Source organism: Eublepharis macularius, chromosome 1 (assembly GCF_028583425.1).
Source record: "Eublepharis macularius isolate TG4126 chromosome 1, MPM_Emac_v1.0, whole genome shotgun sequence".
In the NCBI taxonomy this organism is placed as follows: Eukaryota; Metazoa; Chordata; class Lepidosauria; order Squamata; family Eublepharidae; genus Eublepharis; species Eublepharis macularius.
Genome location: NC_072790.1, coordinates 189,769,292 through 189,794,099, shown reverse-complemented (window position 1 = coordinate 189,794,099; position 24,808 = coordinate 189,769,292). Strand labels below are relative to the sequence as shown.

Here is a 24,808-nt window from a genome sequence, read left to right as displayed (position 1 = left end):
CAGATCCTGCTGCAGATTGGCTGAAGCTTCACCGACGTGGCTGCTTTCTCCAGAGCAGCTCCCCGGGAGCAGGCAGCCTGCAGGATGCCCTGGGAGAAAGTAGCAGCTGCTCGCCCCCAAACGAAGCCCTCTTGTGGTTCTTCAAGCAGTGATTCTAACAGAGAGGGGAAGGACCACTCGGACTTCACTTCCCAGGTAACCTTGCAAGAAAAATCTAGTGTTCTCCATGTGAAGAAAGTCACTTGTAGTCACACTCTCAGATTTACACAGACTGACTTAGGCACACAAACAGTTTGCCTGACTTAGACAGAATGATTTCTCTGAGATGCTGAAAGACTGGAAAGTGTTCCCTCAGCACTGACTAAAACTGTGGTTCACTCCACTCCCTAGGTTACAGCTACCATCCAATCAGGGCAGACTCCATTCACACATCCAACCCCCTACCTGATTTTCTCAGAGACCTGCATTTAAAACCACAGTAATAGATACAAAACCCCCCACATTAACCAGCAGAAATAAAATACTCGATCTTAATTACATGCTAAACATTACATCTGGGTCCACACATCAGAATCACAGGGCCACAGAGGAATTCAGCTCTGTAGAAACATGGCTTGGGCATTTCCTCTCCGCCATGTTTAATACAGCCTGTGATATAAGAGTCACAGAGCCCCTGAATTAATACAGCTCGATCTGTATCAGGGAGATTCCAGCCAGATGGACAAAGCAATCACCGAGTCTTGCCCAGAAGAATAAAGCTTGAATGGAATACAAATGCAAATGCTGAGGACTGGGAGTGATTAGTTCCTACCTCCCTGTCGAGATCCCTGTCGCCCCCTGTAGGTGCTGTCAGGTCCACCCCAGGCAGGGGTGCATTGCGCGGGTCCGTCTTCCCCTGGAGCCTAGCGCCGGCAGCGGCTGCAGCCCAGCTTCTGCCTCACCCCGGTTTGGGGTCCCCTCCCTGGGTTCCTCTGAGGCCTCAGATGGGGGCACTTGCTCCGGAGTTTGCACAATCCTGAGGCTCCGTCCCCTGAGGGCACTGGCTTGCAGCAGCTCAGCCCTTTTCTTCCTCCCCACCCCGGTATGGAACCCTCCTGATATACCCTCCCTCATTACCAGCCCCTCTCAGCCTCCCAGGTTCCCGCCCCCATGGTGTTACCCATCACCTTGGCCAGGAGAGGCCACACCTCTGTGCCCCACCCTGACTGACCCCCTCCATTGGCTCCCTCCTCTGTCCTTCCTTCCCTCGCCCCATCCTGGCTTCCCTCCCCCCTGAGTGCCAGCTGCCTCTCCTCCCTGCTAATCCACTGGACCTTGCCTCTTTCTGCCTCACCTGGGGGGTGGGGTTGTTGGGGAGCCTGTGCCACGCCGCCTCTTGGCGGTGAAGGATGCCGCGGGGGCGCCTGCGCCGGCGTCCAAAGTACGGTCCGCCATGCCCACTGAGTGGCACTCCCATCTGGCCGTGCCGGGCCTGGGCCTGGGCCTGTCGGCCGAGCCCGGCCACAGCCCTACCTGCACCGAGCCATGGGCATAGGACATGATTTGCCCTATAAGAACCAGAGCTTTGCCCCACTCAAATTGTACATGCTCACTGGGACTCAAGCATAGTACCCTCAGAGTCTTCCTCTCTGAGCCTTCCTCTCTGGCTGAAAACGCAGGACGTTTGAAGCTCTCTTCCTCCATGGACTGCTCTACTCTCCTGGATAGGTAAATATACTCTCCCCCTCCCCTCACTCTATTCCAACCTATGGCTAATTTCCTAGGACTCTGTATCTGTGCCAACAGTTTATTACTTCTTGTCTGTATGTATTTTCCCCTTTAAATAAAGTTTCTCTTTGCTTTGAAGACCACCTGTCTTGACAGTTTTGTTGAGAAGAGGACCCTGTAAACACTGATGGAGGTCCCGCTTGTTTCTCTTTTCGCATAGCCTTACTCCTTGCCAGGGGTTTTTTTCTGGGAAAAGAGGTGGCGGAACTCTCAAGAGGGAAATGAGGAAGAAACACATAGGATTCTTTGAAATCATATTATTTTCAAGCACTATTGCCAAGTATTTTCAAGAGGTGCTGGAACTCCGTTTCCCCTGAAAAAAAAGCCCTGCTCCTTGCCCCTAATTCCCCTCTCTTACTTACAAGGAGTCTCATTCCAGTAACAAAAGCAGGCAAATTTGGATTTTGGCAGGAAAATCTGTCTCAGAGTGGGGAAGTAAAGGTTCACATCAAAGGGGTCTATCAACCCTGACCCCAGGTATCCAGAGCTGTCTCCTTTCATCCCCTATGATCAATTATTCACCACTTGTTTTCCTGCTGCATACTCAAGTACCCCAACTTCCAATCCTAGTCTAAATTAAACCATATCCTAGTCTAAATTAAACCAAATTGCCCAACATACTAAGCATCCATATTGATTAACCTCATTTATATCAAGTATAGGTAGCCTAGATTATAAAGATAGTATCCCAACAGGTACTTTTTGACTACTTCTTTGCCTTCTTTCAGATTTTTTATTTTTTGCCTACATTTTGGCCTTTTCCATGGGTCTTCTTATGCATCCTCACAGGTACTTTTTACCTATTGTTTGACCCCTTTTGTTTTGGCTGGCTTTTTGTCTGGCTTTTGCCAGTCTTTATTATTGGCCTTTTCCCCACCGAACAGGTACTTTTCGCCTTCTTTGGGGGCCTTAGTTTGTCTTCTTTTGTATCTCCAGTATTTTCTTAGTGCACTCTCTTCTCTTTTTTTAACGTGCTCCCAAAGTGCCCTGCGTACCCTACTTGCCCATACATCAGGCATCTTTTCCAGCTTGTGAGCACAGCTATATACAATCCCTTGCTTCTACTCTTTAGGAGCTATTTTTGGGAACTTTCTATCATGGACTCTTCGCTCTTTAGGACAGATCGTATGTTTTATTTCTGCACTCACACCTACACATACAATAGCACATCTAAGAGATCTGTGTTATTTTGTTGCCCATAGCTGTGAATGATTTATAACTGTTACTAACATGGAGTGTGTACAAGTGAACATCCTTTTATTTTGCTATCTGTTTTTGATGTGTTCTTTTTAGTCTGTGCCTTTGTAAGTATTCTACTGCTTGTCTATTTAGTAGTAGTAAAACCTGATTACCAAAGTTGAGTGTTGAGTCTTTAATTCTCCAAAATCACATTAAGAGTACAAGGGAGAGAGCCCATTGCTAGTTGCCCCCCTTCCCCCTCTCACCCAGCTCTCCTCAGCTATGCACTATAGTGAGAGCCACCCCCATTCACATGACCCTGGTATATATAGGAAAAGACCCTGCTGGTTTGCTCTCTGCTCATGCTCAGAGGGATGTCTCTTAGAGATAGGGGGTAAACATGGGTGACCATTCGGGTAACATACCTGTTGCAGGTCTGTGGACTGTTCCTTTTTCTTCATCCCCACAACATATCAAGTCTTTGCTTACAATTTCCCCACCACAGCACTGATGATTGAATCCATCATGAAGTGATCTACCACAACATATTTGGTTCCCTGAAGTGGAGTAAGGAGTTCCCTGGCAGCAGGATTCACCAATCCCAACAGAAATCCAGTTTTGTTCTTCATTTGAGCAGCATACTTCTCCTGAGGATGTAAATACAACATGGGAATCTTGTTGAAGAAGGTATTATGTCAATTAGGTATTATTTGTTATTATTTATTATTGTTGGTAGTTGTAACAAATGATTTATTATTACTATTGATATAGTATCACCAATAGAACTATATAAGATAGCATAAGCAAATAGTTTCCTATCCCAAGAAGTCTGTAAGCTAATGTGTGACTGTCGGAGTGAGAAAATGGATGATAAGAAAAGGAAGGGGTATATGAATGTAAACCTATTTATATGTGTTGAGTTTATTGTGGTTATAAATGGAAATGTGCCTATGCATGTGCTATGCTTTTAGTTAATAAAGTACTGAGCACTACACAGAAAACACTCATGATATGATTTTTGTTCTACAGGTCTACAATTTAAATGCCACAGAGAACTTTCAGGGGCCAACCCACTTTGTCAACACCCCAGAAATAGGGATCGGATCAATCAAGGGGGTGGGGGAGATTAAAAGCTTAGGGGCAAAGAAGACATGTGATAAATGCACTGCTTTACTATTGTGGGGATATGTGTGAGTAAAAACCTGCTCATGAATAAAGGTCTAGACAAAGGTGTCAGGAAGCGGACATAATTGGTCAATCTAATTTTTTTAAAAAAATGGGAAAGGAGCAGCTAAGAAAGAAGAAGTTGTATGAATCTCTCCAATCAAGGAGAGAAGTAGTAGACTCTGAGGAGAAGGAACATGATGAGAAGAATACCCTTCCTGTTTGTTAGGGTTGTTAGTTCAAAGGGCCCCAATGCTTAATCCACGAGGAGGTTTAAAGGAGAATTTGGCACCCTTGGCAGCAGCAAAGCTGCATAAGCTGGGGGCCATTCTTTGCTGGCTTGCCTGGGAGAGAGACAGACTCTCTTCCCGGGCATACAGGTATTTGGCCAGGGGCGGAGTCACTGCCTTAGAAGGCGGCTCTGCTTTCCCTGCCACCAGTTGTTGCCTTCACTCAGCCCACCCACCTCACCCTGTCATAGTGCAGGATTAGCCAGCTGCTGTTTCCAGAGCCAGGTAGGAATTTTCCCCCCTGTTACTGTATTGGCTGTTGGGACAGGGTTTTTTTTCACCTACCTTGCACTGCTGGCAGAGGTTGAAGATTTTGGCCTAGCTGGTGCCGTTTAGGTTCCCCGGGCAGGAGATTCTGGGGAATAGGGAGCGGGCCGGTGAGCACCCAGTGGCATTTCCCCCATACATGGGGGAACAGGGTCTGCCATCAGTGCGGTATGCTTGTGACGGCTACCACAGCACAGGCAGATGCCTGTGGGGATCCCCAGTAACAAGTCCTTCCCTCATACTGTATGGCTGGGGTATTAGGAGTAGACATGGGCACGATCCAAAAAAAAATCCCAATCTAGCCATTCGTGGATCTGGGCTGCTGCTGAACACAGGTAGCTGATTCTAACCGATCAAGTCTCGTTTCCGGTCCGGAATCGGGAATCGGAGAGGCCAAAGCGGGAGGGCACCCCTCTGTTTCCAGCGATATAGGAATGGTGGTTGGTGGCAGCGGCCGCCAGGCCCGGCGGGCAGGGGGAGGCGGCAATGGGCCGCCTCCCCTCAGGGAGGGAGGGGACATTCACACACACAAACACACTTAGAGTAGAGGGGGGGAGTTTTTAACCCAGCAATGAGCTGCCTCCCCTCAGGGAGGGGACATTCCCAGGGCCGTATCTACGGTTGCCAGCACCCAGGGCAACCGTAGTCAGGCTCTTGTGCGCGTGCACGCTCCTGGGTTGCCCCCCCGCCCATGCAGCAAGCCGGCTGTCCTGGTGCGCTGTGGAGCTGGCAGCAGCGCAAGTGGCTTGGAGGCTGCCCGCGCCGTTCACCTGCCCCACAAGACAAGGGGCAGCCGGCTTGCCCACGCGCCCCTTGTCCTGGAGAAAGACAAACGGCGTGGGTGGCCTCCCAGCCTCCCACGCTGCCTTTTGCTTTTCCCACAAGCCAGCCGCCCCTTGTCCTGGGGAAAGACGAACGGCGTGGGCGGCCTCCCAGCCACCCACACTGCCTTTTGCCTTTCCCCAGGACAAGGGGCGTCTGGCTTGCCCGCACGCCCCTTGTCCTGGGGAAAGTCGAACGGCGCAGGTGGCCTCCCAGCCACCTGAGCTGCCTTTTGCTTTTCCCGCAAGCCGGCCGCCGTTTGTCCTGGGGAAAGGCGAATGGCGCAGGCGGCCTCTCAGCCTCCCGCGCTGCCTTTTGCCTTTATTTTGTGCCCATGGCTTCAGAACACCCCGTTTCCCCACCCTCCCCTGGGTTGCTGCTCCGTGGTTGGAAGGAAGCCTGCTAATCAAGGAAAGCTGGACTTCCATTCGTGTTTCGAGGGCGACAGAAGGAGGGCAAACACAGCTCATTCCCCTGACTCCGTTGCCCCGGAAATAAATTACTGGTGCCAGAGTGTCTGCAATTCCGAACAGAAACTGACCCATCCGATCAAGTCCAGAATAAGCAAAACCCTGACCACTGGATCGGATGCTGTGGACGGCACCGATTAGCTGAGTCACGATGGCGCAGACGCCAAAATCAGGGTTTTTTTTGAAATCGTAATTCAGATCAGGCCCATCTCTAGTTAGGAGCTTGATGGGGGGATCCATTAGCCTGGCTGGCCGGGTTGCAGCCATTCCATGGATGGCCTACACCCAGGGCTTTGTGGCTCGACCAGACAGGTCAAGGCAGTGGTCAGGGGCTGACCCTGTGGCTTGACCTGTACCGCATAGTTGGCCCTTGCTGTAGTTATAGTTATGTTACTGTTACATTAATAAATAGCCCTTTTATCTCCAAGCCTGTGTCTGTCTCTTATTCCGGCTAAGGTAGCAAAAGAGATAAGTTTGATCAAGGTTGCCTATTACTGTCATAGGAAATGGCCCATGTGGCTTGTCCTTAAATTGTTATACAATTGCCTACTTTAATGCCACATACAACATTTTGCTTTGAAATGTTATTGCAAAATCTTCTTTGGAATCTCCAGCTAGAGAATCTCAAGACACTGAAGCTAATAGAGACCTTTATTTAAATTTCTAGAATTTTAGAATAATTCGTTGTCTGCCAAATGTAGCTAATCTAGAGTGGTTTTCAGTTGGTGTGAATTCTACCAGTGGGCTATACTAGGGTCAGGGATTGATTGGTACCACGTGTGATCTAAAGTAATCTATCTGCTAGTCTAAGTATGCACTACTTTGCTTTTTTAAAAATTAGTTTAAGCTCCTCCTTCCTCATCTATACCTCAAACTATGTTAAAATGACTCCAAAGTTTAAAAAGCAGCTTGGAGGTTCAACTGCAGAACTTCTAAAGAAGAAATTAACCTGAATCCTCCTTTCTGCGTTTAGTCTCATAGTAAAGTCACCTTGCTGGAAGCTGGATACCACATTCAAAGATGACATTTGAGAAAGAACAATGTTCACTTTCTCCATAAAAACCCCAGGGAAAAAGAGAAGTGTGATGAACGCTAACGTTATTTACTTTATTATACTTTGGAAATTCATCCCCCCAATCTTTGCCTTGGGATTCATATCTTCATCTTCTGTTTTATATTCTCAGATAACACTGCTCCTCCCTTCTTGTGTTGTAAGCTTGACGGTAGCAGTAAACTACTGCAAGTACATCTAGCATCATCAAACCGGCCAACTATCATCCAGAAAACATGCATGCCAAGAGTGTCCTGTATAAATACTTTTATCAAATAAAGTCAATAATAAACCAAAAAGACAGGAGCAGACCTTTGGAGTATAAGAGATATAATCTGTTTAGATACTTAACCACATTTCTCTGCTCTCCTCAGAATCTAATTTCATGACTGAACAGAGGAAGGCCTTCAACGGGTATGTAAGTTACATCAATTGGAAATAATACAGATTTTTATTCTTTTTTTTATAAAAAGGACCATTAGACATAAGACACAAAGGATCAGTAACCTTCTCATTAACCTCTCAAAATGGGATCCATTCCAAGCCAAGCTTGAAAATGTTTTCTCTCTGAAAACTACCATGCAGTCTTACCAGTTAATTGTTATCCATATCAAAAATGACCCACATTAACATTTAGCTTTGGGTTATTAGCATATTTATAAAAAAGAAAAAGGAAAAGAAAGTGACCAATAGTGTTCTAGTTGCTACCCTTAAGGAAAAGGGGGAGAAAGAAAGGAGAAAGCCACCTTTATAATAAATAAAAAATAAATATTGAAAAACAGTACATAAATATTTCCCGCTTGAAGCTAGATAATTGCTGATTAATTTGAGCTTCTTTTAAAGACAAGATGGTTGTTGCACTTCTCTTTTCCAATATAAATAGAATTAAGCTAGTTAACAGAAACAACTGGATGGGTCTAGAGGTCACAGATGATCATTTTCTTATTTTAGTACATTGAAATTAATGAGACCAGCAAAAGACTCTCCTTAGTTCCTTGGGACAGCATTTTTTTTTCTTTTGGATGACATCATGGGAGGATTCTAATATTGTGATATATGAATGACTTTTGAAGGCATTGGAATTTAGGATGTGCTGCATAGCTTGGCAGAAATTCAAAGTACTTCTGAGCACAGGGAACGTGTGCCAACCCATGGGTAATGCAGTCAATTTAGCTCCTGACCTCACACTTGCATCTGTGAAGAGATGTGTTTGCATTAAACAGCCACTGATAAGCATTCTTCAGGCTATCAGACCTACTCTAGTTAAAAATATGTCCAAAAACCAAATTGAAAATATTTTATAAAAGGTTTTCAAAGAAAATTGATTTTGTTTATATTGCAAGCCTAAACGTTAACAAGTAAATAGCCTATTGTGAATTTGCTCAGCAAATATATCAAGGTATACTTTATACACCAGACAAGGGCTGATTCCGCACACGTTGGATAATGCACTTTCACTGCACTTTATCAATCGTTTGAGGTGGATTTTTTGTTCCGCACACAAAAAAATCCATTCCAAATAATCTATAAAGAGGATTGGAAGTGCATTATCCAACGTGTGCGGAATCACTTACAGAGTTATTCCACACACATTGGATAATGCACTTCCAATCCTCTTTATAGATCATTTGGAAAGGATTTTTTTGTGTGTGGAACAAAAAATCCACCGCAAACAATTGATAAAGTGCATTGAAAGTGCATTATCCAACATGTGCACAATCAGCTAGTGTCCCCTTTTCCAGAGTGCTTAGTTATTTTGAACACACATCCACACAAGTCTAAACAAAAACATTCTGCAGTTTTAATAAGCTGAGTAGGTGTTTATGAGCAACTTTAAACATTAGTGACAGGCACATGTGTATTCAAGCATACAATCAGTGTCCAGAGAAGGGTATATTCCTGTGGAAGGCACAGGACATACAGTTTTCTGTCAGGGAGATGCATATATTCACTTTAATGATATATGCAAAATTGGAGAAAAGTGACATTTTTACATCTTTACATCATTATCCTCCAGAGACACTTAAAATGTTGGCTATTAGAATGGATCCTGAGCCAGAATGTATGTGGAAGTTTTGATGTGCACTCAGAACTCCACATGAACAGGGACTATCCCTTTTTTCTCCTGTATTAGAAGGCTGGGTGTTCTGCAACATAGTCCTGTGTCACAGAGAGATGTGGTCAGTGGCAACTGGCAAACCATCCTAGGGTGATTTCCATAGTTACACTGGTGATCTGGAATGGGCTCAGATTCCTCTACTGCACTACAAATAAAAGTAGGATCTTTTAACAGGATGGAATTTACTCAGCAAAAGATAATTATGACACCTATTGTCTATGTAAAGTATTCCATAATCTGGGTGCCACTATAAAAACGTGCTTTCAGTAGCCACCTGATCTGAACTGAGCCCAAGAATATACTGGAAACCAGCAGTTCTGACATGTTCATGGTTGTGTCAGTTCCAGTTAATAAGCTAGCTACCAAATTGTCAGTCCTTGGCAAGTAAATCCCCAAGTTCTTCACAGCAATCACACAGGTGAATTGGTTGAAGTAACTTTTATTAAAGATCTATCAGGTTCAAGGTACTCAGGCAGTGGAATTGGCAGAAGGGACAGATTAAGGGAAAGCATGGTTAGTTATAGATTAATGTCCTGCCCCCAGGTGAGAAGTCTGTTGAAATTCTAGCTCAAATGCCAGAGACAAAAAATATCACAGTGTAGACTACATATACAGAGTAAGCATGAAATCATCCCTATTCCCAGGAGAAGCCTTGTTTGTATTAGGTGCAGCTGGTCTCAAGGCCGATCGCTTCAAAAGAGAAAGTATTCTGCTTTTTTGGGAGAGTGTTTATGTTCAAAATAGAGATAACACACTTAAGTTCCAAATAACAGGCAAGGAAAGGTAATCAGAACTCTTCATAGTGTCAGAGGATTAATAAGTGGCATATAACACACACATGGCATGTACTGCAGGCAGGCATACATGACACATATTCTGCACCAAGTTCCTGAAGATTCTTCTGCCACAATCCAATGTACCACCCACTTCAGCTAACTAGATGTTACTTAAGCATGGATAAACAGAGAGCACATCAACTGTTTCCAGGAAAAGATGCTACAAGGTACAAATACCACTTGTGTAGACAACATCATCAGTCCTAGAACTAAAATCTCTCCCAAGCCACAAACTTGATCCTTAAGAACAGGGCTTTTTTTCAGCTGGAATGTGGTGGAATGGAGTTCCGGAACCTCTTGAAAATGGTCACATGGCTGGTGGCCGCGCCCCCTGATCTCCAAACAGAGGGGAGCTTAGATTGTCCTCCGCACTGCTCCAGCGGCGTGGAAGGCAACCTAAACTCCCCTCTGTCTGGAGATCAGAGGGTGGAGCCACCAGCCATGTGACCATTTTCACTGAGGGCGATTTAAACTTTTAAAACTCCCCCCTTGTTCCAGCTGACCCAAAGTGATGTCATTGGCCCTGGGAGCATGCGTGCACTTTGCACGTGCACATGTGTTACCAGGGGCACCACCTCCCGCCAAGAGTTGCTCCCTGTGCTGGCAACCCACTGAGTTCCACCACCTCTTTTCCCAGAAAAAAGCCCTACTGAAGAAGGAGTACAAACCCATTCGAAACACACAACAATTTTATGGGGTCTTCTTATTTATAGATGGATAGTCTTAAATTTTATATCTCTTCATCCAGTGCTCTGGAGGCACAGATGAGGGATGGTCTTGGGCTCATATCTCAAGGCTATAATCATGTTTCTGGGTGTTAACAAAGTGAAGCTTCATCCAGACAAGATAGAAGTGATGCTGATTGTGAATGTAGAATGTTAGGCTGTGTTGATTTACCAGATGGGTTGGATGGGATTAAACATTCCGTAATAGATCACCCTTGGATATATCTATTCCATAAATACTATCTTGTGCAGTTTTTGTCAATTGTTTTAAAGAATTTGCCTCTTACCTCCCAATACTCTTGTGTAATAGCTGCCACAACAGTGATAGTTTGGTTGAACAGCATGCATCTGGCCACCACAGCAAACGCCTGATGTATTAAGAATAACTTGGATGTACTTGTCCTCACAACACTGGAAACCAGGCATACTGTTATGCAGAATCCCATTACAACACACCTAAATTTAGTAAACAAAGGGAAACACTTTAACATAATGTCTTTATGGGGGGGGGAATTGTCAAAAGAAAATGCATATATAAATTTAGGGCTGATACTAATAAGATCATTAAAACATGTGCAACAGCCTCTTACATTATTAGAATTGAGTAAAATTACAGTATTTTTATTACTACAATTACTGGCTTTCAAGCATATTTTACATTAATATATTCTCTAGTAATATTTCACATTTCTCAGGACACTGCGAGGCCTTCATTGGTAAGGTGATATCACTAGACTGATATAGAGTAACACTGGATTTTAATTTGCTTTTCTTTCAGAAAGGAGCCGCCTGATCTGAAATCCTCATGGCTAAACAAAAGATGGTTTCCCAAGATGAGCCCTGTGTTACATCTTCAGGTTAATATTAAGCGCAATGCCTTCCTTTATGACATATGATCACTTATTTATAACATGATTCTTCAAACAGCATGATCACAAGTAAATTCTCTCTCCCACCCCTTACCTTTTAAAGTAAAATTTGCATGGAAATGATTTTTGAATAGGCTTTTAACTGAGGACTTCTTGCCGGGTGCAGTTGGGATAAATTATGTGCTTGAACAATCAAATAATTATTTGTATGTTTCAACTGGTGCAAGCAGACTAGCCTAGTGTATACATAACACATACTGAGCAGTTGCTGGAATCATTCTAAAATGTGATCTCCAAACTTACATTCATCTAATTTTATAATGAATAGTTATCATGGCTATAAAAAAAGGGGGGGGGCTGGTAGCACAGAAAAGATATATAAGTGATAACTTGTTGATCCTTTCTTTCTACTTGGAGCCAAGCCAAAATAATTCATGCAAATTTCGGATTCATTTTTGCATACAGCAAACAACTATCCACATGAAACAGTTGCCAAAAGAGCCTTGCTTCATAATAGTTACCTATTTTTTAACAATGTATCACTAAGGCTGAAATAAGACATTACAGAACCCATTGGCTGCTCTCTCTCTCCTCCTACTAGCCAGTGAATTATGGTATAAGTGTGGAATGAATTTCCACCTCAGCTCCTACAAGTAAGGACAAGGAACGCTGCCATGCAATGATGTCATGTTACACATTTGGTTTTTACTAGACATTATTGGATAGAAGATACATTTATTATCCATAGCATTTACTTCAGGCATGATATTGTCCCCCCCCCCCCTAATTTTTAGCACACAAATTCATTCTCAGTTTCAAAGTCTGATAAATGTATATTTTGTTCTTAATACATGCCTCCATACACCTGCATGAACTTTGTGAATCTATTTTGTTCTATATAATAATCTATTATGAGGGGGCAGGGGAAATAAAAATGTGGTATTCAAAATAAATGTGGGTTATTTTGTTACTCTACTTGTATTTCTGAATGACAGATCATTTCACAGATGAAATCAAGGACACATCTGTGTACCTGGGTGAATGAAGTCAAGAATGAAGTCCAGAAGCCCAAAGGGCTAGGTGTGATGGTATGGCCTATGATCAGTGGGGAATGGAGGTAGAGCCAACACGACCTGGACAAGACATTGTCCTCCAAAAGAAGCTATTTCAAAGCAAATGATAGTGAAACAAATAGGTACTGTCGATTCTAAATAAAATAATACCTGAATTCTCCCTAGAAGCTAAAATGATTAAACTGAGGCTACCATACTCGGGTGACATCATGAGAAGACAAGACTCGCTGGAAAAGATAATAATGCCAGGAAATGTGGAAGGCGGTAGGAAAAGAGGAAAATTCAAAATGACTCAAGAAAGAAAGCCACTGCCTTCAGTTTGTAAAACCTGAACAAGGCTGTCAATGATAGGATGATTTGGAAGTTGTTAATTCATTAGATTGCCATAAGATGGAAGTTACTTGATGGCATTTAACACAAAAATAGTACTGTAGCCGTTAGGAAAATACTCAAGGACTGACTGCTTAATGTTCTCAATAATCATTAAAAATGAGAGAATTGTTACCTCTCACTGCTCCCCCATTTCCACCCCTTTTCAATTTCTTCTCTGCCTGCCCAGTTGCCTGTTCCCTCAATTTATCTGCTTAATTATCCAGCTTATGCCCCAGCCACCTACTTAATTTTTGTTCCTCTTCCTGCAGCCACCTAATTTCCCAGCCCCTCCTCAACCATCTGCCCAATAGGCGGGTTTTCCTTCTTTGGACTCAAGCACAATTGCCCATTCTCCTCACCCAAACTACCAATCCAGTGCCCCCTTTCTCTTAGCCAATTAACCCCCCCAGTCCCGTTCTCATTTTTATGATATCTATATGCACCATTTACTTTGGGGGGGGATTAGCCCCCCATTCCTAAACCTCTGATATTTCCCTGCAAATCTGGGGGCTACCTTGGGTTTGCAGAGATATATACCCTAGCCCTAGGTGGACTCCTCTGGCAGAGGTTTTGATCCCTACAGTGGCACCACCCATTGCTATGAGGTATATGATGACAGATGGAAGTATCAAATATGATTTAATGATTGTAACAGGTTTGGAAAAAACAACCCTATTGGCATCTGTGGAAAAACTAGCGTGAAACCTCCTCATTCCCCCCACCCCATCCACCTGGCGTGGGGTTTCGGGAACCACAGATCTCTTTGTCAGATGCATCTGGCAGGGAGAGCTGTGGCTATCGAAGGCCCATACTGCATTGGAATTGGATGGTCTAGCTATTTGGCTTCTACAAACTAACAGGGCAAACTCCTTTGAAGCCAACTGATACACACACTAAAAGGAGATGTTTACATATACTAGCAAAGGAATGTTTTGATTGCTCCCTCCCCCTTCCTCCCCCTAATTGCCTCTTCCCTCTCCAGCTCTTCTGTATTTGACCAGTCTCTGTATCAGGCATCTGACGAAGAGAACTTGATTCTCGAAAGCTTATGCTACAATAAAATTGGTTAGTCTTAAAGGTGCTACTGGACTCTTTTTAATTAGATGAAAGAATGTTACGTAGTACGTCTCTGTGATTTGAACCTTTCCTAAAGCAACACTGAAAAACAAAATGTTATATAGTCATGAAGAACAGACAATAAAGTTTTTAGACACCTGGGACTTTTCTTTAAAAGGGGCAAGCCATTTTTAATTGCTTTAGTTATTATGAAAACAGGATGAAGTGCGGTTGTGTGATATACAATCCAAAATAAATTCTGCCCTTTGAATATGTTTCCTCATAATTACTGAGTAATTAGGATTTAGAGCCTACAGTTTTCATTACTGCCCATCCAATGCATGTTTACTCAAGCAAGTTCTATTGAATTTCATGGGACTTACTCCCAAGAAAGTGTGCATAGGATTGTTCCTCAATTTCCTTTCCTTATCAGTTTTAGTTTGCAGGTTTTCCTACATCCAAGGTTCAAGAATTAATGTTTCTCATTATTTCCATCTCCTATGTACCTTATCACCCACAAATATGGTTCAACTCAGAGCGGGACCACAAGTGATGCCTGACACAGGTTGGACACTAGTCAGCTTCCCTCAAGTTTTGATGGGAAATGTAGGCATCCTGGTCTTGCAGCTTGACTCTCTGACTGCTGTCCAATGGACTTTTCAACTGTCACTTGTCCAACATTCCGCCAAGCTGCCTACATTTCCCATCAAAACTTGAGGGAAGCTGGCAAGTGTCCAACCTGTGTCAGGCGTCACTTGTGGTCCCGCTCTCAGGCACTTTTCCATCTGCCATCTACAGTTTTGCCCTTACATTAATTCTTTCCTGAAGAAGGGAGCTCTGACTCACAAAAGCTTACATCCTGAAAATCTTATTGGTCTCTAAGGTGCCACTGAACTAAAATCCTGCTATTTATTCTCTTCTTACCATTGCAGTTCCTTGTACACACACACACTCAAGAGAGAGAGAGCAATTTTTAGCTGGGGAACAGAAAGTTGCAGAGTCTAACCTGAGTAGAATCCAATGCAATTTGCCTCTTCTTCCATCCAATTTCAAACCAAATTATGGACGTACAAAAATGAGGGAGCCAGAGCAATTGTGCATCGATATATCTACAGAGAACAGGAGATTCCAGCTAGACATGGGCACGATCCCCCCAAAAAATACCGATCAAGCTGTTCGTGGATCCACACTGGTGACGAGTCCAGATCACCGATTCACTCTGATCAAGTCCCGTTTCCAATCTGGGATCGGAGGGGCGCCCCCCCACACACACACTTAGAGCAGATGGGGGGAAAAGTTTTTAACCTGGCGACGAGCTGCCTCCCCTCAGGGAGGGGACGTTTTCTCACACACACACATGCACACACTTAGAGCGGGGGGGGAGTTTTTAACCCTGCGACGAGCCACCTCCCCTCAGGGAGGGGACGTTTTCTCTCTCGCACACACACATACGCACTTAGAGCAGAGGGGGGGAGTTTTTAACCCGGCATTTTCTCACACACACATACATGCACGCACTTAGAGCAGAGGGGGGGGGGAAAGTTTTTAACCCGTCCCTGCCTCCAAATAGAGAGAGAGAGAGAGACACCCCGTCAACAAGTTTCAGCCAGCTTTTAAAAAAAAGCAGGGATAGAATCCTCCATCCCACCCAATTTTAAAAGCAAGCAGCCAGTCTTCCAAAAGCATATTTTAAACAGGAAGAAAGTAAAACCAGGATCCACATGGATCCTCGCAGATCCTATGGTTTTTTTAAATAGAAAAAACACAAATGAAACATCAAATCACATACCAACTTCTTGCAAAAAGCAGGCACTGGGCTGAGAAGCCAGGAGGAGAGAGATATCTCTTTTCAGTTAACTCTTTCAGCACTGAACGAACTCAGGAGAGGAGCGCAAAACAGCTTGATAGCTGCTCTCAAAGCAAGGGGTTTTTGAAAGAGTTAACACTGAGAAGAGCTTTTCCTTGCTGGGGGAAATATTATCACGTTTCAAACAGAGCTCAGGCATTCCCCTGCCTCCGTTGCCAGGGGAACAGATTGTTGGCGCCTGAATGTCTAGCTTCCCGGTCCTATCACGATCGCCCCGGAGTCCCGACTGCTGGATCATTTGCCGTGGAAGACAACGATCCACCAGGTCACGATTGGGAGATTGCCATTATCGTGGGTTTTTTTTATCGTAATCCAGATCGTGCCCATCTCTAATTCCAGCCATGGGACAGAAATGATATTGGTTGCTCCAGTGGATGATCTTCCTTTGACTATTGATAAGGGCCACACCATGCATCTGTTTTGTTCTTCCTGGATTTATCAGCAGCCTTTGATACAGTAAACCCTGCTACCCTGTTGAGGTGCTTAGAAGCAGAAGTTGGTATTAAAGGGTAAATCATTTCTCACTGACTAGAAACAAAAGGCCACTTTTGGAAATCAGAATCTGATGTCAGCAGTTTGTTTATTAAAATATTCACACCTACCCTTCCTTTGCAGCAGAATCCTGCTTAAAAATCCAAATTTAAAACACTGTAAGAGTCTTGTGGCACCTAAGCAAACTAATATACTATCTGTTTGGATGGCAAGTAAATGCCCGACTGTGATTGATGTGCCAATATGCCACAAAACAATAAAGTGCAGTTTGGTGATGGGAGCTAGCTTTCTAATAGTAAGGATCAATTCTATTCAGTCTAATTTTGTTTCTATTCTGTTCCTTGAGACAAAAATAAAGGTTAGATCAGCTTCTTAAATACAGATTACTGTGTCTTGGCCTCATATACAGCCACCAGCTCATAAGTTTAATTGAAAGATATGTCAACAAGGAAATCTTTATCTACACTTTGGCAGATTGATAGTGTTACAGTAACTATTAGTGAAAAGCTATTAACTAGCACATACACAGGCTTGCTATGGTTCAGTACCATTATTCCTTCAGGCACCAACATTATTCACGTGATTAGCCCCATTGAGTTCTGAGCATGCAGGGTAATGATACTATGACTTCCATATTTCCTGCTGTAACTACATTTAAACAGGTAAGATGCTAACAATCAAACTGAGCAGAAGATAAAGACAATTACAGAAATTAACATAGTTTGTGAAGCTGAGTGTTTTATGCAGCCAATCAGTAAAACAAAGCAACCCACATATTCCCCTGATTCCTTTATCACAGAATAACAGAAATCAGAAGCAACTAATTCCCAGAGAAGGCAGAATTATTGCTTCAAAAATAGTTAAGTGGGCCTAAATAACAATAACAACAAAATCTCAGCTCTCTCTAATTTGGATTCATTAATATATAGATCCTAGCTTGACCTTGGGATCTCTTTGCACTCAATACAACAGTAGTTCTTCTCTATATTTGTTCCAAATTATTTTAGTACTCTGCAGCCTACGCCTGTGTGTGTATATTCAGAAGTAAGTCTAATTGAGTTTAAAAGGATTTATTCCCTAGAAATGTTTAGGGCTGTAGACTTAAGTGTTATACTTCTCATTGGTATTATCTGTTTATGTTTCCTTTCCTTTCTACATTCATTGCCACACTTTACTTGTTAGGGAGGGACTACTGCAACTACAATGGCATCTACATTTCTGCAAGGAAATTATGAGATCTGCTGATGGCGGTGGGGGGGGAGGCGTTATTGATTCATATATTCCTCGCCTTTTTCACTAGTGACAAATAGCATAACATTCAATAAAACATGCTACCAACAATTCAGAATATGATAATTTGTCTATGACTAAGACATTCCATTTTAAAAATGGCCAGATTAAGAAGACCACCATATTGTCTTTCTGCTGACCACAGGGCTGTTAAAAGACAGGTTTATAAAGGCTATCTCTTTTAATTTAATGATTTTGGATTCTCCTCTGGCCATTTTATGCCACTTGTTGCACCTTAATGATCAGTTTTCATGTTGACACTTCAACTAAGTCTATATATGCTTGCTTATATCACAAATGTGTAAAAGTATGCTCACTCCTTTAAGAATGCATGGCATTCAGACATGCTGAGACTGAAATTGGTTTATAGTGTTCAGGCAAGCTTGATCCTCTCTTGCTACCTGAGCAATAATGGGAAAAGAGAAACTTTAAAAAAAATTATTAATGCAAAACAAGCAAACAAAAAAGCCCCCAAAAGAAACAATGCTGGCAACAAAAACAATTCAGCACTCCTGGCAGCAGCAATGCTGCTTTAAGCTGGGGGGCGCACTCTGCCTCCCTACCCAGAGGAGGAAACAGACCACCCTCCTTTCTTCCTGGGCATCCAGGCATTCAGGCTGGGGGCAGAGCTGTGTGCCTCTTAAGGCAGCTCCACCTGGCTGGCCAGCAGTTGCTTCAAGTGCTCGGCCCACCCACCTCACCCTGTTATAGTTCAGGATTAGCCGGCTGCTGTTCTCAGAGCCAGGTAGGAATTCTTTGTCTTTTTCCCAAATTAGCATGAGGAAGAGGGATTTTTTCACCTACCTTGCACTATTAGTGGAGGTTTGAGGATATTGGCCTAGGGTGGTGCTGGTTATTAAGTGCTGGCAGGAGAGTATTGGGGAATAGGGAGAGGGCCAATAAGCACCTAGTGCCACTTCTCCATTGGTGGGGAAACAGGGTCTGCCATGGCATGGTATGCTTGTGACAGCTACCGCTGCATGGGCAGATGGCCTGCGGGAAACCCCATGGACAAGGCCTTCCCTCATGCTGTATGGCTGAGGCTTTAGGACCTTGAAGGGGGATCCATTTGCCTGGCTGGCCGGGTTGCAGCCATTCCATGGAAGGCCTACACCTGGGGCAGTGGGCTCACCCAGACAGGTCAAGGCAGAGATCCAGGTGTGACCCCATGGCTTGACCTGTACCACTTAGTTACCCCACCACAGTTTCATGATTATGTTAAGTTCAATAAATGGCCATTTGGACCCCAAAGCCTGTGTCTGTCTCTTCATTCTGGCTAGGGGGGCAAAAACAATATTCGCAAATCTATACATACGCTTCTACAAAAAGTTTTAAAATATCTAGAAATAAGTCCATACACAATTACAGTCTATATGCAATACATTCAAATGTTGAAAAACTGATGTTCTCAATCCAGTGAATTACAGCAAGTGGGCTTTTGTCTTTCCAGTGTTGTAGTACAAGTCTTTTAGAGACCTTAAGGGCATGCAGAGTCAATTTCCATTGACCATCAATTAGGTTCCAAGAGCAAATAGTTTAAAAGTACATTAACATTCTCAAAAATAAATGAGTATTCTAATACAAAATTAATATGAGTAATGACTTCCTCCCAAAAGGGCTGAATGACTAGACATGTCCAAAACATATGCTTAAGAGATGCACCTTGTAAATTACACCGCCAACAATTAGACACTTACTTAGTCCTTTAGTAAAAAGGTGCTGTGGTATCCAATATACCCTAAACATAATTTTTTTTCTGAATAAGTCACAGCTTAAGATCCATAGCAGCAACAAGTATAAGGCTTAAAGCCTTATCCCATTACTTTGGTAGAATTGGATACTCTAGCTCACTATTCCATTCGTCTCTGAGACTCTGGCTGAATCCACACTCCAACACAGCACTAAACAGGCAGAGTGAGAGCATCTTTCTGGCACGCTTTATGACGTCATCACTCCACGAGAGCGGCATCATGGGGGTGATAACATCATAAAACGTTCCAGAAAGATGCTCTCACTCCGTCTGTTTAGCGCTGTGCCGGTAAGTGTGGATTCAGCCTCTGTGTATCATATTTATTGACCGCCATCAAATATTTACAGCCAAATATTGTAGCTTTTGTTTTCTATGTTGACTTAATAAGAGTTTCAAAAAGTGGGGGATATTCTGAAGCACTAAACACTGCCAGGCCATATTTGAACACCAACAAATGTTGAATTGTAAATATTGCCAGCAGAAGTTGGCAAATCATGTCTAGACCTCAGTTGAGAAAATGACAAAAACTCATCCTCATAGCCTGTCAAGGTAAAAATTTCCTTGTCTGTCCAAGCCTTCCATTTTTAAAAAAAAGATTTCTCCCCAATTTTAAAATCTGGATTGCACCTTAATATTAGTTTAGCATGTGAAAACAGGTCAAATTGATATTGTCATAATATTATGCACTATAGTTCTCTAGCAGCAGAAATTGCAGGAGGAACAAAATCCATTTTAACATAAGTTACCCTACGGTACTCTACTTAAAAAGTGGCTCCAAAAAAGAAACCTCCAAGAGAGCCCAACTGAGAGGAGTGATCCCAATAATTTGTATATGAACCTCTCAGTCCACTTTGGAGATAGTTTTGATACTGCCCAGACACGCTATGCATGTACAAGAGCACTGAAAGCCACTGTAAAGTCTATGGTCTCATGCACTGTGAATCAGTCTCTCTCTCCTCATTTTCACTGACACCTTTACCAAGTAGCCAAATAAGATGACACTACAGTGAGCCCCCAGCATGAGAGGCTCAATAGAGTCTGAGACCCACATGCTTTGAGGCACCATGATGCTGTTACTGTATAGCTGGTAGGAGAGAAATGCCATTAAATATTATTTAATGGGGCGGCTTCTGTTAAAGGCAAAGGAGCAAACCCAAGTCTCTTTCTTGGTCAGCTGGCAACCCTATCTGGAACTCACCATGCTTTTGAGAGACTGGTCTGTATTTCCTAGGTCATTCTGAACAACTGCCTGGAAACATTTTTGCCTCTCCAGCATTACAGTGTGAGGTTTTGCAGCCCAGCAAAACCATCCATCATATTCTTCTTTGGGGCATAAGAGTTGAGAACTCCCCTCTCCCACACCTTCCCACTTCCTCCATTGCCTCCAGCCAGGGGCTCATTTACCAGACAACTGCCCTGTTCTTGGGGCAGAAAGCCTCTCCATGCAGCTGAAGAATGAACTAAGCAGCAAACGGTGGGCTTTTTGCAAGGCAGGTGCAAGGAGGAGGGGAAGGAAAAGTGACGGGCTGCCTGTGATCCCTGTAAGAGGGAGGAGGAGCATACGGTGCACACGGCTGCCTTCTCCTCCACGTGCAGCCCAACATGAGAGGCTGGCTGGCTGGCTATGCAGGCACAGGATGGGGGCAGGCAGGGGAAGCTGAGCCACCCTCCAGCACCCGTCTTTCACCCTGTGTGTGTATCTGTGTATGTGTAATTACAGTGCTCCAGCAGGAGCCAAAAGGCCAGGGATGAGCAGAGGGAATCCAGGAAAGCTAAATAGTACTGTGTTGGCTTTCAGAGAGCTCCAGCTCAGGGCCCTCAAGCTGACTCTTGGTCAGAGGAATTTTGTCCCCACAGTTCCCCTCTCTCATTTGCCCTGGTCTTTACATCATGCTGGAGAAAGGTGATAACAAAAAGTGTTCTAGCACAGCATAGCTTCCGCTGTACAGCTTTTCATTTTCAGATTAACATACATGTTTTTTGATACAATATGATTCAGTTGCCAAAGTGATCAAAACCATTATACCTCCCTAGAACTTTAAACTCAACATACCACTTGTCACCCATTCAACTGCTTTCTTGAGATAATCTCTTGTTACAATTTTTCACCCCTACATAACTTAGATGGCGCTTCCCAATTACCCCTTACTCAACACAATCCTTAGCCACATTTATCTTGCCAGCCCCCTTTTATATGTTTGATGATACTATTATGTAGCTCCTGAACATCCTCTGCAACCTGCTGTAAATTGCAAAATAGCAGTTTTGGCAGCATTTTAAGACAGTTACTATTTGCATTGGTATGAAGCCCAGAGGATATGCATTACCAACTCATAAAATAGAATGCATTCAAGTAATTCCAGGATTAAGTCATACTCCAGAAAAAGCAAATGTACTGAAATTGGTAATGGTCATCATTATCTCATCCTTTTATATTTAGGCATAGCAGCTAGGGTTCTCTTCAGGTCAGGATTATCTCATCTTCTTTTATTTAGGGATAGTACTCATGGATGGTTTTATGAGGCACAGGGCCAAATATGTACTTCCATAACCTACCTATTATTAAATGTTGTTTGATAATAATTATATCTCTGTTCAAAGTAACTCTTCTCATCTGGAGTAGTGCAAACTGTGCAATTCTATTTGAGTGAGTTGGCTTAAACAGAACAAATAATGTGAAAGAGGATGCGGTGAAGTCTTTTCCACACTTCCTGTGCCACCGGTTACCTCTAGACAACAGACACTTCCTAGTAGTACTGTGGCAATAATCAATATAAAGGGTCTGGAAAAGGGCTAGACATGGCTCAGGATGCGCAAGTGAGAAAGAAGGGGAGATCTAGAAAAACAAAAAGGACATCATGGAAATGTGAAGGTGGGCTCAGTGACTCGGACAATCATCTTTTCACACCACACACTTACTGATGGACAAGTGAATCTACTCAGAAATCTGTATAGCACATAAGGACATAATATAAGAAGGTCCCTGCTGCATCAAACCACTGGTCCATCTCGTCCAGCACCTTGTCTCACACAGTCGCCAACCAGTTACTCTGGAGGGCCAACAAGATGGCATAGAGGCTAAGGTCTTCCCCTGATGTTGCCTCCTGGCTCTGGTATTCAAAAGATTATTGTCTCTGAATGTGGATGCTCCCTTTGGTCACCGTAGCTACTAGCCACAATAGATCACAATAAAGCACTCATTTACAAACCAACTGACAACTTTATGCTATGTTATACTTGGAACTAGGACCAAGTATGTTCATTGCGACTTACTCTCAAATAACTGGATATAGGATTGTGGCCTAAATCTTCTAATTCTATGGACAATTATCTGGTATGAAGCCCCATTGAATATATTAAGATAAATAAAGGCCATCTCCAACACACTTTGCTTGAATGCTAAATCAGATGCATACAGAGCAAATGGGGGGGAGAACTCGGGCCTCTTGCATGCCCTAGTGGAGCAGATTGGGCCTGGCAGCCAGTTTGTCAGGCTTCCCCAGGATTTTAGGCCTGGCGGCCATTTTGGAGGTAGTATTCTTGGTGGCCATTTTGAGGTGCTCATTCAGTATTTGGGTTGGTTTAGTGCTGTGCTTAGGATGCCGCCTAAGAAGGGATCTGGCAATTCCAAGGGCAAACAACCTGCTAAGCACCCTGATCCGAAAAGGCCTACTGTGGCAGTGTCTTCGTCTGATGACGAGGATGATGGAGCTATCAGGTGTCAGATTATGGAGCATATTGCTGCTGTGGAAAGGGCATGGGACATGGGGCTTCAGATAAGACAGGAGTGAAAACGGTGAGGCCTTGTCTCGCCTGCAGATAGACCGGTTTTGACAGCTTGCCCCCGAGGCCAACTTGTTGCCGGCTCAGATCTCTGGCAGATTAGGAACGCAAGGTAAGGCCCTTTCCTTATAGGCACCGGCAGACTTGCTGGAGGTTAGCAAACGTTGGCCTGGCATCCTGATTTTCTGGTCAGCAATGCTTCCCCACCAGGTGTGGCATGAAGCACTGGACCCTAAGGCATTAGAACGGACTAGGCAGAAGGCCAACAGAGCCCTGCTCAAGGCGATGTTAGCTGGGTTGGGAATTTACTTGCCCCATCTGCATATTAGGGCCAGACATGCAGATCTCTACTGAGGGGATGGCGTGCACCTTTCTCACAAGGGTAACAGCATATTCTTAGATTATTTAAAGCAAGGGCTCAGGTTGGCCTTGAGCCATTTGTAGGGTGCTTCGGCCTAAGCTGAGGCTTGGCATTGGCAGTGGCAGGTGAGAACCTAGGGCAAAAGGAGCAGGCCAGTGAGCACCTTTGGCATCTCCCTATTGGTGGGGAAACTGGGGTCTGTCAGGAGCAGCTGGCTACTTTACGGTCCAGTTACAAGGACAGACGCCCTGGTGGGGAACCCCTGGACAAGCCAGTCTCCCCCTGCAGCTTTACGGTCAGGTAGGGGAACTTTAAAGGGGTGAACCACTTAGCCTGGCCAGGCCGGGTTCCAGCCATATGATGGATGGCTCGCATCCGAGGCAGCGGGTGACTCACCCAGACAGGTTGGGGCGAGGTCCAGGAGTGACCCCAGGGCCCGACCTGTATCGCTAGTTTTAGGCCCTTACTGTGTTTGATAATAAGTTGCTTTTACATTAATAAAGTGACCCTTTAGTTCCGAAAATTATGTGTCTGCCTCTTCATTCCAACTGTGGTGGCAAAGTACTAACATACCCTAGGACCATATACAGTTCTGAGAGGTACTCTCCCAAATAGCATATCATTCATGTTTCCATTTCCTCTCAAAACTTTTTTATTTCCCTAATCTGTCTCTACCTGTCCCCTCTTCTCCTCTCTATTCCTGTGGGTTAAAAAACATTATGGTCTGGCCATTTGAGCCACCAGATGGTTTCTAGGGTTGCCAACCTTCAGGTGGTAGCTGGAGATCTCCTTGAACTACTACTGACAGCTTCTCTTGAATGGGATTGTGTCTTTAGCCACACAGTGATATGGCAGGGCTAAAACTTCCCAGCCTCAAAACAGGGAGCTCCTCACTCTCCAGTCTTCGTCTTCTCTCTGCAGCCTCTGATGGGCAATCATGGAATCTCAATGATGGAGAGCCCCAGGGTTTGGGTATCTTCCCATAATACCACCACATCTTACAACACCATGAACAACTGAGAAATCTATAAGATGAAACTCTCTTTGAGTACAGTGACATCTTGGTGTACTTAATAAAAATGGAGAAAGCATGCAGTGGCAAGCAGGAAGGATTGGCAACACCCAACCTACAACCATAGCCTTAATCAGCCAATCACAGTACTATCCAGACTATATTTTGTTGCCTAGATTGGGGTCCAAATAGA

At 43.9% G+C, this 24,808-nt stretch overlaps 1 protein-coding gene across 1 annotated transcript in view; it reads right to left on the bottom strand.

Annotated features, from left to right (window-relative positions):
- Positions 1 to 24,808, bottom strand: part of USH2A (usherin) — an 843,391-nt gene that overhangs the window by 204,519 nt on the left and 614,064 nt on the right. The window contains exons 48-49 of the mRNA XM_054970549.1: positions 10,978 to 11,146; positions 3,372 to 3,593 (exon numbers count right to left, since the gene is read on the bottom strand). Of these exons, the coding sequence (XP_054826524.1) occupies positions 3,372 to 3,593; positions 10,978 to 11,146 (391 nt within the window). The remainder of the gene's footprint in view (positions 1 to 3,371; positions 3,594 to 10,977; positions 11,147 to 24,808) is intronic.